The 14419-nt window shown below is 37.0% G+C and overlaps 4 protein-coding genes and 1 pseudogene across 9 annotated transcripts; 3 read left to right on the top strand and 2 right to left on the bottom strand.

Annotated features, from left to right (window-relative positions):
• Window positions 1-145: 145 nt before the first annotated feature.
• On the bottom strand, window positions 146-3263 carry LOC126677131 (pentatricopeptide repeat-containing protein At2g37310). Its single transcript, XM_050371602.2, has 2 exons — window positions 970-3263; window positions 146-396 (listed from the first exon to the last, which is right to left on the bottom strand). The coding sequence occupies exon 1, from the start codon at window positions 3163-3165 to the stop codon at window positions 1234-1236; it is 1932 nt and encodes a 643-aa protein (XP_050227559.1). The 5' UTR covers window positions 3166-3263; the 3' UTR covers window positions 146-396; window positions 970-1233.
• Window positions 3264-3310: 47 nt separating this feature from the next.
• Window positions 3311-5081, top strand: LOC126677133 (dirigent protein 17-like). Of its 2 annotated transcripts, none has more exons than XM_050371603.2 (2): window positions 3311-3425; window positions 4212-5081. In XM_050371603.2, exon 2 carries the CDS (start codon window positions 4257-4259, stop codon window positions 4857-4859), a length of 603 nt encoding a protein of 200 aa, XP_050227560.1. In that variant the 5' UTR covers window positions 3311-3425; window positions 4212-4256; the 3' UTR covers window positions 4860-5081. The 2 variants fall into 2 exon arrangements, with proteins under 2 accessions (XP_050227560.1, XP_055961358.1); XM_056105383.1 differs by lacking the exon at window positions 3311-3425 and adding an exon at window positions 3767-4020.
• A 1930-nt stretch (window positions 5082-7011) lies between these two features.
• On the bottom strand, window positions 7012-9815 carry LOC126677431 (uncharacterized). 2 transcript variants are annotated; one of them, XM_050372040.2, is made up of 3 exons: window positions 8462-9815; window positions 7619-8291; window positions 7012-7548 (listed from the first exon to the last, which is right to left on the bottom strand). In XM_050372040.2, the coding sequence occupies exons 2-3, from the start codon at window positions 7766-7768 to the stop codon at window positions 7222-7224; spliced, it is 477 nt and encodes a 158-aa protein (XP_050227997.1). In that variant the 5' UTR covers window positions 7769-8291; window positions 8462-9815; the 3' UTR covers window positions 7012-7221. The 2 variants fall into 2 exon arrangements, with proteins under 2 accessions (XP_050227997.1, XP_050227998.1); XM_050372041.2 differs by having other exon boundaries at window positions 8758-9815.
• Window positions 9816-9943: 128 nt separating this feature from the next.
• LOC126677429 (pentatricopeptide repeat-containing protein At2g37320) lies at window positions 9944-13667 on the top strand. 4 transcript variants are annotated; one of them, XM_050372037.2, is made up of 3 exons: window positions 9944-12240; window positions 12407-12479; window positions 13244-13667. In XM_050372037.2, the coding sequence occupies exon 1, from the start codon at window positions 10444-10446 to the stop codon at window positions 11968-11970; it is 1527 nt and encodes a 508-aa protein (XP_050227994.1). In that variant the 5' UTR covers window positions 9944-10443; the 3' UTR covers window positions 11971-12240; window positions 12407-12479; window positions 13244-13667. The 4 variants fall into 4 exon arrangements, with proteins under 4 accessions (XP_050227994.1, XP_050227992.1, XP_050227995.1 ...); XM_050372035.2 differs by having other exon boundaries at window positions 12407-12611; XM_050372038.2 differs by lacking the exon at window positions 13244-13667 and adding an exon at window positions 12597-12847.
• Window positions 12017-14328, top strand: LOC126678515 (pentatricopeptide repeat-containing protein At1g08070, chloroplastic-like; annotated as a pseudogene).
• The last annotated feature ends 91 nt before the right edge of the window (window positions 14329-14419 follow it).

The following is a 14419-nucleotide window of genomic DNA, read 5'->3' as shown; positions in this document are numbered from 1 at the left end:
ATGTGGATTGGGTTGGCAAGGCAACGTGGAAAAACATCGAGTGGATGTAGAACTTTTGTTCTTATGTGTTTGTCCATCTCTCTTTTAATTATCTCTTAACTACTGTTCTTGGCTTAACCAAATAAGCAGATCCAAGAGAAAAAAATAATAATAATTCACCCATCTTTGACTCCTTTCTCTTTGTCTCCTCCAATTCCATTATTGATGATCAGAAAACAAACAAAAATCATGAAAGTTAGCAATCGACCGTGTAAAAAGTTAGCTTTGCCCCTGCCCAGTTACCACAGCATATTATCACCCTTGAGTTCTTGACTATTGCATCCACCGCTTTTATCTCCAATAAAATATAGTGCAAATTTGCATAATAAATGAGAATAAATTGCCGTTCTCCAATTCCTGTAAGGAATTTTATGGACAATTTTAGGCCACACCGCAAACTTGTTATAATATATCCTGACAATGGATGGTGAAGAGATTTTCACACTGAGGCTACCATTTTTGAGCTAATAAAAACAGACTTGCGCAAGTAAATTAAGTAAATGTTGATTATTGATCAGTTGGCAAGAAGATCTCATGCCTTCAAAGTTACCAGTCGAAAGAGGGGCAACTTTGGGCGGTAGTCATTAAAATAAACACATTTAGCATGGCAGAGCATCTTTCATTCTAATGGAGACACAATGATAAGTTATGGCAGGTATAACAAGCACCGGCTCAAGGAAAAAGTGCTAGTTCATTAAAGGTTGCACCCTTTAATTGCAATTTCAAGTAATTACAATTAATGGAATCCAAAGAAAACGAACCCCGAAAAGTATAGCTAAGAACAATATTCCAAAACCCTCTTTTGCAACCGACTTAGGAACTTTACTGCCTAAGGGATTGAAAGTAAGCCCTTACACTTAAACAAACGTATATGAAAGCAATAGTAAATAATTTGATAATTTTTTAGCTGAAAAGTTTGGAGTCTCTTACCCGTGTGAGGGTTCCGTAAGCTTCATATGGGAAAACCTGATAATGCTTTACCCTTGATAGCAGCCAAACCAAAGTATTTTATCATATGGAAGAAGGTGTTCCACATTGTATAGCTCACTTCTATTCAATGTAATGCCAATTACTTTGTGGTATGACCCGAATATTGATCAGTATCTGATCATAATGCAATCTTCTTTGGAGAAATAAAAGTTGCAACTTGCGGCATCAAGAACATTGAACTGCCAGGGCCTTTTTGTGATTCTTCTAGCCATAAACACTCTCCTCATCAACCTTGTCATGCAAAATCTTCCCCTCACCTCTCATCAACCCAAGCAACTCTTCCAACAAGACATATATCTCTTCAGCATTTTCTCTAGATGTGTCTGTTGCAATAAAGCTCCTCAGTCCTTCTTTAGTTTCTATCCAGCTACTGCCTGGGAGCTTCTGTAATCCATCTTTGATCATCCTTTCTCTGATCTCATCAGCTTCTTTCCATCTCCCTGCCTGGGAATATAAATTAGCCATTATTACATAATTCCCAGTATTTTCAGGTTCTATTTTAAATAAATGATCACATATCAACTTGCTAAGCTCAACGTCTCCCGAAATAGAAGCTCCATGGAGCAGCGCACCCCAAACTTTTGCAGTTGGTTCAAATGGCATTTTAGAGACAAACTGTTTAGCTTCATACACCCTCCCTGCCTTGCTCAGAGCGCCAACCACACAAGCATAATGCTCGGCCAAGGGTTGAACGCCGTATTTGTTCAACATGGCATCAAATATCTCGCAAGCTTTATCCACCATTCCACAATGAGCACAAGCTGTCAGCACTGCAATGAATGTGACTGGATCTGGCTTGATCCCACTGTTCAACATCTCATAAAAAAGACGGAGAGCCAAATTAGCATCCCCATGGAAAGCATTTGCTGATATTATTGCGGTCCAGATAACCACACTTCTATCCTTCGATTGATCAAATACTCTTTGTGCCCCACAAAAATATCCAGATTTTGCATACATGTCAATGATTGCAGTGGCAACATAGATATTCCTGTCATAACCATTTTTCAAAGCATAAGAATGTATTTCCTTCCCTCCTTTCAAACTTGAGAAATACGCCAATGTAGGAAGTATAGATGAAAGCGTCACAGCATTAGGCCTAAAGCCAAGACCCTGCATTTCTCTAACCAAATCTAAAACCCCGTCATGCCTGTTGTTTTGTACCAAACCCGAAATCACAGCATTCCATGTGCTTAGCACTTGAGTCTTTGATCCTCTAAAAAGCTCCAAACTTTGATCTACATAACCATGAAGCATGAAGCCGGATATGATAGCACCATAAGTAACTTCATCCTTTTCGCTCATCTCGTGAAACAATTCTTTGGCATATTCCAAACTCCCACATTTGGAGTACACTGCAATCAAAGCATTACAAACAGAAACATCCATTTCCATCTCATTATCAACCATAAATTTATGAACTTCTATTCCAAAAACAAGGTCTTGACTATGCCCACACGCTTGCAAAACACTAAGGAAAGTAACCCCATTAGGCGTAAAACCCGAAAAATCAACCATTTCCCTATACAAGATTTTACAGTCTTCATAAAGCCCCCCCTGAGAATACCCAGAAATCATGGAATTCCAAGAGACCACATCTCTGTTAATCATTCCATCAAACACCTTCCTAGCTAAAACCAAATCATCACATTTCGAATAAAAAGTGATCAAAGCATTCTCCACGAAGACATCAGCATGAAACCCACGTGTAAGAGCATAAGCATGAACCTCCTTACCCAAATTAACATCACTTAACATAGAATGACTGGACAGTGACTTTAACAGACAGGTAACGGATACATTGTCCGGAGAGGCACTCAGGGAAGAGGTTAACGAGGAGAAAAGGTTGAGTGCTTGTAAATGGAGGCTGTGGAGGGAGTAAGCTACGATCATGGCATTATAAGAGAAGGTGTTCTTCTGGGGAATTAGATCGAACACGTGACGGGCATAGGTTAGGTGGTTAGTTTTTGAGTAGAGAGCGATTAATTTGGAAGCTAGGTAGTTACCGGGAGTAATCGAGGAGAGGATGAGGCGAGCGTGGAGCTGCTTGGCTTGAAGAGGGAGACAGCGTTCGGTCAAGTGGTGGAGGAGGCGGCCGTAAAAGCCACAGTCGCCGGAGTTTAGGAGACGGTTCATTCATTTATTTGCCGCCTCTTTGGATTTTACTTCGGGGTTTGTATCCGTTATTTGGCGCGCGATTAGCAAAAGGGATTTCTGTAGCGAGTGGAACGGCATCGTTTTTAACATGTGTATAATAAAGCTTATGGAAACTTTAATTCAATTATTTTGGATCGGAAGGAAAAAAAATGGCATCACATGAGATGTTTGGGAGTTACAATTAGCGGAAGCTAAATCATTCCCCTCCTTCAATTTCATCATCTTTCAACTTCTTACTCGTAAGCAGCTATGCTTTTTTTTCTCTGTTCCTTTGTGTCTATAAATTATTTTTTGTTTTTGCCCTGATAGATATTTTGCTTATGCTTTGTGTTTGCGGTCAGATCGGATTAGGGTTTTTTCATGGGCAAATATGCTGAATAATGTTGTGTTTTCTTCCCCATTTGCTTGTTTTAGTTTCAGTTGAGTCCAACTCATACAACTAGGGTAGTTTATACTCTGTTGACCACAGAAACTTGAAGTTTCATATAGATAATTTTCGTACTGATATGTTTGTTTATTATACTGTGTACATGCCTGTGCTTGATGTTCTATGAGATTCAAGCAATCTGTCATTTAGTTAAGCAGGTTATTGCACTAATTATTGAAATCTTAAACATGATTTTAGAGTTCAAGTTACTGTAAAGAGGATGGTTATAATTTGTAATGGCACTTAGGCAGGTGGCTCATGCATCGTGCTGTGTTAATAGTCAATGAGTGCCACTGGCTTGACATTCTAGCCTCATTTTTTAAAATTCTTTCAACTGATACAGGCTACCAATGGTCAAATCTTTCAGCTATTAACCTCGTAATTCCCATTTCTTACGCGGAACTTGGGTAGGATTTTTTTTACGTAAAAGTAAAGCTTCCTTATTTATTGATATGATGGTAAAAACTTTAGAAAGACATTTTCAGCTTATAGGCACTTTTGACTATTTGTAGTTATTGGTTAGAGCATTATGCTTTCAGTTCCAGTGGTTTAATTTTGCTTTGTTTAAGGATCACTGAGATATGCCTCACATTTGCAGATTATTAACTTTTTTAGAAGCTGGTTGCCACAAAGAGAGAGAGAGATGAAAATGATTGACAAAGCCCAAAAGCCGGATTCGGTGTCTTTGCCGACTGGTGTTACAGAGATATCAGGGGAACCTGCTATTGTTATTAATGGGGTGCCAGACATCAGTCTGAGTGGCAGCTCTCTTGCTGTCAATAGTAGTGGAAATGACACTGGATCTCAAGAAAATACAGGCCCTGATGCAGGACTTGGAAATACTAATTTCGCTGAATGGATGGAAGGACGGGAAGTTCAAAAGTTGTTTGGAGACCAGCTATATCCTGGTACAGTGACGGAGTTCGACAAAGAAACTGGCTGGTACAAAGTGGTCTATGCAGATGGCGATTTTGAAGATCTCGAGTGGCCTGAACTGGAAAATATTCTTGTGCCTTTGGATATTACAATTCCAGTGAAATCATTGGCTCTGAAAATGACGAAGAGTCGTCAGAAAACCACTCAGAAACCTGGGAAAAGTGCTACATGCACAAAAGTTGGCAAAGCTAAAAGCCTAAGAAATAAGGAGATTAAAGAGTCGGTTGTAGAAGGCGTACATGAACCTCCACTCCATTCCAAAGAGGGTGCTGAATTGGTTAAACCAAGTTGCAAAGAGAAATCACAATAAAGAATGCCATTCTGTTAACAGATCAAGTTTGGTTTTATTCCGCATTTGTACTGAAATGTCAACAACAAACTTGTACAGCCCAACTTTTATGTTGTGTAAAACGTAGATTTTTCTTTATTGCGGCTTGCGAATTGTAATAGCAGTCCAGAAGTGGGTGTTGAACATTTGCAATGTTAATGATACCTCCTGAAAAGCTTATCTAGTTATGGTATGATTCATTAAGATGGGTGGTTTGTTCCTTAACATGAAGCTGCACTTACTTTTACAATCAGTTCAAGACGTAGGACCATCAGGGTTTTATATTATGTTAAACAGATTTTCCTTCATTGTGATGATCAGTGGTGTTAAGAGTGATAATTATTGTCTGCCCAGAGCTTTGGCTCTAGAGCATAATCTGTGAAACGCAATCATTTTCTTTTAGTAGTTGTGTAATATTTGCAAAAGAAGGGTGGAGTAAAAAATAAAAAAACCACTAATCCAATCTAATCAAATCGAAATTTATTTTGATTTGGTTAAACTGAATAGGTTTGGATGTAAATATATTTTAAAATATATGGTTTTTGATTTTGGTTTAATTTTTACTATTAATTGACCAAACCGACCGATAAATTGAGCTTAAAAATAATATTATTTTTGTCAACACACACACACACACATGTGTATACACATATTTTAATTATAAACTATATTAATTTAACTATTATGTATAATTTTTATCTAAATTTATACTAATCAAAGCGAATCAAACAGTAAATTTTAGTTAATCCAACCGAAATTTTATTTAAATATTAGTTTAACTTTTTTTTTAGTAAAAATTTGGAGTCGAGAAATCAGGAAACACACCTGAGCATCTCAACTAGGTTGACACCCTCTTAGCGTATGCATCATTTTTCTCGCTACCAATCCATAAAATATATAAAAAATAAAATTCAGTTACAAACCAACATGGGTAAGCCCAGAAAAGGGAAACAAAGCTTAAAACGCCTAAGCTAAAACTCAAGGAACTAAAGAAGTTCAATGAAAAAATGCCAACTAAAAAGAGAACTTAGCCTAAGAAATATTAGTTTAACTATTATGTATAATTTTTATCTAAATTTATACTAATCAAAGCGAATCGAACCAAACTAAAATTAGTAGTAAATTTTAGTTAATCGAACCGAAATTTTATTTAAATATTTGATGTTGTTTTTTTTTGGGTAAGACCATGAGGTGTCCTAAACGGATTCCAATTATGAAATGGCACCTTTGAATCTTCTATATTCATATTAATTCCCACTCGAACCAGATAGATTCCTTGCGGGAGTGAAAATTCCCAAATTTTAAATCATGTTCACCACTAACAATTGAAAAACTAAACCTCTTGGAGGTTATCTTTCTAATTGTGTAATAACGCATCTTTTTTTATGCTTTTGGCGTCTATGCATGCAACATAGGTTAATGCAAATTCCTTTGGAAAGAGAAGTCAAACTACTTCTATAATTAGATCTTGCTTGGTTAAGGGTAAAAAGACAAAGAAAATTTTGCTTTCCAAAAAATAGCAATTTTTTTTTTTTAGTTCAATGTGTTTTACTTTTTGGAAAATTAAGAGTCTAACTTCCCTTTAATTAAAAAAGTGACTTCTCTAAATAAACCTAGATAAGTAGAGCTTCATTTATAGAACGATATCTCTAAATTTAATAATTTTAGAACCCTTTAATATAATTTCAACAAGTTCTAATAATACTCAAAAACTATTAAAATCTATAAAGTAAAAATACGCATGAAGAAGTGGTTTTATATATTTTTAGATGTGACAACATCCTATAGATTTTCTATTATGTAATACTCAAACATGTGAGGGAGCTTAGCATTTAGTTTTGGGGTGATCACCACTACAAAACAAAAAACTTATTCATTGCCTAGTAAAATTTGTTTGTTTGTTTTTAAAACTTTGGAGGTACAAATTTAAAATGGTTGATTTGGCAGTTTTGAGGTGAGCACAATGCATGAGATTCAGTCACCCTTCTCAATAAAAACTTGTGGGTAAGTTTCATTACCTAACACTAAAAAATCATGTGAAGTCACAGGCATCAACCGACCAGCACACTTAATTACTATCAAAAACAAAAAAAAGAGTTGGGACCCAAGTGAAAGCTTCATCTGGACAATATACTTCCAAATAATTGACATGACTCTTTAATGATAACATTCACATAGCTTTATTACAGTTTAACTGTCTGATCAATGCTTCAGTTTGGTTCAAAGCAAAAACAAGTTACATAAAGAACCATCCTGTCCTAATAGCTCATAAACTGACATCATTATTGTTAATTAACACACATCAACTCTGATCTCAATTGAGGTTGAATTGAGTTGATTGTTATTACCTTTGAGAATCTGTTTTTGAATCTTGACAAGTTAGAGTGAAGTGGTAGGTAGATTTGTCTGATAGAGAAGTGCAGTCTGACTTGTGTTGAGTACTTGAATCCTCTTCCTTATTGCTGCCATGTGAGAGTTGAGATTTGAATGAAGAAGTGGAAGAAAATCCACAAATCTCAGATGAATTTGAGGAATGCACCTCTTGCTCTAGTCTCTCGAATACGGGCGAGATCTTCAGGGGCTCGAGCTTCTTCATCAAGAGTTTAAGCTTCTTCTCTGCCTTTTGCCTTAGTTTGGTCTCTTCTCTTAATTTGGTCTCTATCTCTATCAACTGTGCAAAATAAAAATGCAATCAGGATCATTAAATTAGTACATTGTGATTGAAGCAAACAGAAGCATACCTTGGCACCCATGAGCTGAGCCTCATGTTTAGCAAGCTTAGAAGCTTGCCTCTCAGCAAGCAACCTTCCTCTTAAACACTCAAGAGTCATGAAGCTAGTACTATTGTCTCCTTCCATTTTCTTCTTGTCTGCCTTGGCAGTAGCTCCCATTTTACTTTGACAGATAGAAGATAGCTCTACCAATATATACCTCAACTAATAACTCTTTTTGGTTTCAAACTAATGTCTAGAACAGTATACAGCTGCTGTTATCTGTATATGATTTAAAATTTGAAAGATATAACATGACCCAACATTATATATAACACGTTTTCGTCCTCAATTTCTCTTAACTGGGAAAAACTTAAATTAAAAGAAAAATGGGGTACTCAATTCCCAGATTAAAGTGATGCATAGTATGCTTTGGTGAGAAGTTGGAAATGATTATTATAGAGGTGTCTTTGGACAAACATAACAACATATATAAATCATCATTAGTTATAATTAAGTAACTTGAATTATACTCAAAGAAACTATTTATATTTACTTTTTAGAATTATTTTTACTCACTACTTGGCCAAAGTTTCATGAAGGTGGGGATGGAAATTCTCGCCAGCTTCCCAATTGTGAGCATCACTCAGTTCAGAGAAAAAAATTGCGGCGAGAGGAAAAAGTTGGCCGAGGAGGTGGAGACCTGTAAAAGTCAAAAACATCATTTCTTCTAGGATATTTACATAAAGTTAATCACAACTTGATTTTTTTTTTGAAATTAAGAAGAGATTATTAAACTGAATCAAAATGAAGAACATCAATGAAAAATGGAGGTGGACATGCCGGCCCTCGACGAACACGCATAGAACTAACCGCTTTAGCTAGGTTAGGAGCTGCTATATACGCTGATCCTTTAACATTAGCAACTGAACAATAGAAAAGATTGGACACTTCAACTGCAACTTCAAGTTTTTATAATTAAATGAATCCCCAAGAAAACGAACTGCAAAAAGTGTAGCTTAAGTACATTATGTCAAGACCCTCATTTGCAACTGAATTTGCTTCCTAAAAAATTGAAAGTAAGGCCCTTTCACGCTAACGAACTCACCTATCTGAAAGAAATAGTATATAATTTGATAAATGTAGCTGGAAAATTTCGAGTCTCTTACTTGTGAGAGGGTTCTGTAAGCTTCATAGTGGAGAACCTGACAAGGCTTACCCTTGGTAGAAGCCATACCAAAGTATTTTATCATATGGAAGAAGGTGTCCGCCCGTATTGCAGAGGTCACTTCTAATCAAAGTAAATCCATTAACTTTGTAATACGACCAGAATGTTGGTTAGTATTCTTCTAGCTATCAGTATTCTGATAATGATACAATTTTCGTTTTAGAAAAATAAAAAATGCAACTTGCAGGTCATCAAGAACATTGAACTGCTGGGACTTTTTTTTTTAATTCTACAAGAATTCTAGCCATAAACACTCTCCTCGTCAAGCTTGTCATGCAAAACCTTCCCCTCACCTCTCATCAACGCAAGAAACTCTCCACAATGAGCACAATCTGTCAGCACTGGAATGATCTGGCTTAATCCCACTATTCAACATCTCATAATAAAAGACAGAGAGACAAATTAGCATCCGTCGGACAGCATTTGCTGAGATTATTGCGGTCCAAATAACCAAGTTCCTATATTTTGATTGACAAAAAATCTCTGTGCGCTGCAAATATATCCAGATTTTGCATACATGTCAATGATTGCAGTGGCGACATTGATATTCCTGTCATACCCATTTTTCAGAGCATAAGAATGTATTTCTTTCCCTCCTTTCAAATTTGACAAATATGCCAATGTTGGAAGTGTAGATGAAAGCGTCACAGCATTAGGCCTAAACCCCAAGACCCTGCATTTCTCTAACTAAATCTAAAATCATGTCATGCCTGTTGTCTTGTATTAAACCTGAAATACTGCATTGCATGCTTAGTACTTGAGTCTTTATTCGTCTAGAAAGTTCCAAGCTTTGATCAACATATAACCACGAAGTATGAACCCAGATGTAACTTCATGATTTTCGCTCATCGCGTGAAACAATTCCTTGGCATATTCCAAACGCCCACAATTGAAGTAATATCCAATTAAAGAATTGCAAAGAGAGATGTCCATTTCAATCAATCATAAATTTATGGACTTTTATTCCAAAAACAAGGTCTTGGCTTTCCCCAGACAATTGCAAAATATACAAATGAAAGTAACCCAATATAAAACCCCAAAAATTAACCATTTCACTATACAAAATTTTGCAGTCTTCTTAAAGGCCTTCCCGAGAATACCCAGAAAATCATGGAATTCTAAGAGACACACCTCTCTTGATCGTTCTATGAAACCCCTTTCTAGCTAAAACCAAATCATCACATTGAGTATAATTAACATGCTATGAAGAACATGGCATAAAAAGAGAAGGTGTTCTTGTGGGGAATTAGATCGAACACCTTGCGATCATAAGTCTCAGAGCAGAGAGCGAATAATTCGGAAGCAAGGTAGTTATCGGGAGTAACTAAGGACATGATGAGGCGAGCCTAGAGGTGCTTAGCTTGAAGAAGGAGACGGCATTCGGTCAAGTTATGGAGGAGGCAGCCATAAAAGCCACGGTCGCCGGAGTTTATAGACGGTTTCTTCAGTTAATTGGCGCGCGAAGGGCTTTTAATTGCGAGTTCAACGACATAGTTTTTCATTCTCCTCCTAATTTTTATTTCTTGTCTTTGGTTTTTTGGTTGATCACTGTCTTTGAAAACAGCAGCATGAAACTTGCAAATCAAGCAACGAGCCAAAAGAGCATTTTGGTGAGGTGAGTTGAGGTATGAATAATAAACTCAACCTTTCCATTGTGCAGCTTCTCCGTCTTCAATCAAATCCTACCGCCGCCCATTTCAAATTGAAGCGCCCAATACAATCCAACAAAGCGCTCCGAATTCTAGACATAATCGCATCCCCAAAATCTCGCTCCACTGCTACGCTTCGTCAAACCCATCTTCGCCTCCTTGAGGATGTCTTAGGGACAAATTCCTCTCAACCCACTGAACAATTCTTGACCAGAAGCGCCCGTGTCACTTCTGACGTGCTTGATGAGTTACTGGACTCTTCTTTTGTTACTGTAAACAATCAACGGTTCGAGTCCGTGCGTTCTTCGAGATTCGATGCCGGTTCTTTATGCAGTGCAGTGAGTTCTTGTGCTTATTCTTGTAATCTTAAAGAAGGGGTTCAGTACCATTGCTTTGCTATGATTAGTGGGTTTGTTTCGTATGCCTATGTGGGAAGTTCTTTGATTAATCTATACAGCAAATGCGGGGAAATGGATAATGCTGTCAGAGTGTTCAATGAAATGCCTGTGAGAAATGTAGTCACGTGGACTGGTGTCATTTCTGGGTTTGCTCAGGATTGGCAAGTTGATGTTTGTTTGGAGCTGCTCTCTGCCATGAGACAATCAACTTTAAAACCCAATGATCTTACGTTCACCAGTCTTTTGAGTGCCTGCACAGGAAGTGGAGCTCTTCGCCAAGGGATGAGTGCTCATTGTCAAATCATTCTTATGGCTTTTGATTCCTACTTGCATGTTGCCAATGCTCTTATATCTATGTATTGCAAATGTGGGAGCGTTCAGGATGCGGTTTATATATTTGATAACATTGTTTGTAAAGATGTTGTGTCTTGGAATTCTATGATTAGTGGATATGCTCAGCATGGGTTGGCAATGCAGGCCATTGAGCTTTTCGAACGCATGAAAAACCTGGGTGTAAAACCTGACTCGATAACATTTCTTGGGGTTTTATCTGCTTGTCGACATGCAGGTTTTGTTGAAGGAGGCAGGAGTTACTTTAATTCGATGATTGGATATGGACTGAGGCCAGAGCTGGACCACTATTCATGTCTAATTGATCTTCTTGGCCGTGCTGCATTGATAGAAGAGGCTCGAGATGTTATCTTAAGGATGCCATTGTGCCCCAATGCTGTAATCTGGGGATCGCTGTTATCCTCATGCAGGGTTCATGGAAGTGTCTGGATTGGCATTGAAGCAGCAGAGCAAAGGCTGCTGCTGGAACCGGGTTGTGCTGCTACTCATGTACAATTGGCAAATCTGTATGCAAGTGTGAGGTACTGGGATCAGGCAGCAAGAGTGAGGAAATTGATGAAAGATAGTGGACTTAAAACGGTTCCTGGCTATAGCTGGATTGAGATGAAGAACAAGATTTACATATTTAGAGCAGAAGACAGGTCTAACACAAGAGTTGGTGAAATTCTAAATGTTCTGGATTGTTTGGTAGACCATATGGCTTTAGGAAATGCGCCGGAGGAAAATATTAATCAAGTTGCATATGAAATAGTGTGATTTATCCATCAAGTGGCCGCTGAGATAATTTGAATGCATCTCCTAAATGCTTGGCACCTCTGCGCTTAATGTCTTCTTAGTCTTTTTGAAGGGACTATGATGCTGTATAAGAACTATTCAGTTTTCTTATTTGCTATGGATCAAGATCACTCAGATTCAGTTGACTGATTCCCTAGTGATTTCGTGGGAGGCTGGGAGCACAATCCAAGGTAAAGACATGGGCTGTAGCCTGAAAAGGAGAATCCGAGATGAGAAATCTTTTGAGCTAAGGTGAGCATTTTATTTTAAATGGAATCATTTTCTTGTAATTTCGTCTTATGATCTGCTATGTAAATATAAGTTGATGAATTTGCATCAAACCGGAATTTTCCCTGCAGCTTTACATAGCCTTTTGATGCTGCAATATGAAGTAATTTTTTTGTATTTTGTGCTGCAGAAGTAAAGCAGGGGGAATTAGCTGCCCACTCCATATCTTTTGAGACTTCATGTTCTGGTTATAGAATTTATAGGTATCGCTTCTCTGCTTCGTTTTCCTTTATGATCTGTGTATACACGTTTGGGTTGTTGGTGTGGAAGCGTGAAGATGCATAAATCTTAAATTATATGATGTCTTCGTATATGTATAGGAGACTAGACGAAAGGTAAACTCATAAACATCTCACATCCCTCAAAGGCTCAAATTTCATTTACAGCTACATGGAGTTGTTAGGAGTAATTTCCTTTTAGACTATCTACCATTTGGATTATTATTATTATTATGAATCTGAGGATTTATGAAGCCAGTGGTTTCAGATACCTATTTTTCTTAGTATCTTCATTCTTAATGTATTCATGCATTTATTTTGCTGCTTGTGAATATACATCTCTTTTTTGTCAATTCCATTTTGGTAATCGCATTATGAGATCCCTGTACTATCAACTTTTATTTCAAAATGTCCTTCTACGTTATTTAGTTAGTTAATAGTCCTTATACTATTTATTTTTGTTGAGTTGAGATCCTTGCATGGATGGAGGTTAACCGAATCGTTAAAAATGAACTCATAAGCAACTAAAATAAATGTAAAAACATGAGCAATTGACATAGAATTGGATAGTGAATTGGATATGGGTTCTGGGTTTAGATAACCTTCTGTATACTCCAAATACTTAGTTTTCTTGTCCTGAATTCATTACTCCAGTTAGTGAAAATTATGTAATTATCATTGAGAATTGAAGTTTCTTGCTTTACACTTGGACAATGTCATTCTAACTTTCACAATGACTGAACAAGCAGATGGCATAAGACGCCTCCATCTTTTGGAGCAATGCAAGAGCATGAAGCAGCTAAAGCAAGCTCATGCACAAGCACTCATTTGTGGCCTAAGCAACAATTCCTACTCTTTAAGCAGAATCTTAGCTTTTTGCTGCGACCCAAATTGCGGCATTTTTTACGATGCTTGGAAACTCTTTCAACATATTCAACCACCTACCATTTGCATTTACAACGCCACGATGAAAGCTTTACTTCTAAGAAATCAAATCTTTGATGCTTTTAATATATACATTACTATGTTACAAATTGGCATGTACGAAGATGCTTATTCATTGCCTCATGTGTTAAAAGCCTGTGCCAAGTTTGAATCTTGTTTCTCTTGGTGAATGAGTATTGTTTAAAACTGGGGTTTGTTAATACTATGGTGATTGATTTTTGATTTTAATGTATGATTTTATACTGGGATAGTAACATGAGAGCTGTAAGATATGTAATTTGATGAAACTCCAAGTGAACCAAGTCCATGTGTTGTGTCATGGACATCAATGATTTATGGGTTTGCTAAAGTGGGTGATGTTGAGTTTGCAAGATTGTTCTTTGATAGAGCTCCAAGGAAAGATAGAGGTGTATGGGGTGCTAATGATTTCTGGGTGTCTGTAAAATTATTGTATTTAGGAGGGTTTAAACATTTTTAATGTGATGCAATTGAATGATTTAGTACCTGATGAAGGATTTTAATAAGCATATTTTGTGCATGTGCTCAATTAGGTGGTTTGGATACTGGGATTTGGGTTCAAAATTTAATGGAAATGCTAAGATTACTTGCAGTATCCATTTAATAGCAGGTAAAATTTATATGTATGTACAATGTGGGAATGTGAATTTAGCTAAGAAGCTGTTTGATTAAATGATTCAGAGAGAAACTTTGTTGTACTGTCATGATGTCTGTTTTAGAAATGCATGGTGGTGCAGAGCTGAACAGCACAATGATTTCATATTTTTATTTTCTTTCTACATCTTCAAAACACAATGTGAGTAGTAGTAATTTTTACGATGAACTCTCCACCTTAGCATCAATTCAGTTGGAATTGAACCTTATATTATAGCTCTCTTTTGTCCCTTGAGATTACTTAGCTCTACAAGAGATAAAACTATTGAATTCAACTTGAATGGAATAACAGCAACATTCTGATATCA

This window comes from Mercurialis annua, linkage group LG4 (genome assembly GCF_937616625.2).
Source record: "Mercurialis annua linkage group LG4, ddMerAnnu1.2, whole genome shotgun sequence".
Taxonomy (NCBI): Eukaryota; Viridiplantae; Streptophyta; class Magnoliopsida; order Malpighiales; family Euphorbiaceae; genus Mercurialis; species Mercurialis annua.
Note: the sequence above shows the minus strand (reverse complement) of the source record. Positions and strands in the feature narration are given on the sequence as shown.

Coding starts and splice junctions, on each gene's coding strand:
- LOC126677131 (XM_050371602.2), bottom strand. CDS start 3,165: ATGAACCGTCTCCTAAACTCCGGCGACTGTGGCTTTTACGGCCGCCTC.
- LOC126677133 (XM_050371603.2), top strand. CDS start 4,257: ATGAAAATGATTGACAAAGCCCAAAAGCCGGATTCGGTGTCTTTGCCG.
- LOC126677431 (XM_050372040.2), bottom strand. CDS start 7,768: ATGGGAGCTACTGCCAAGGCAGACAAGAAGAAAATGGAAGGAGACAAT. Junction 7,549..7,618: donor CTCAGCTCATGGGTGCCAAG/GTATGCTTCTGT, acceptor TATTTTGCACAG/TTGATAGAGATAGAGACCAA.
- LOC126677429 (XM_050372037.2), top strand. CDS start 10,444: ATGAATAATAAACTCAACCTTTCCATTGTGCAGCTTCTCCGTCTTCAA.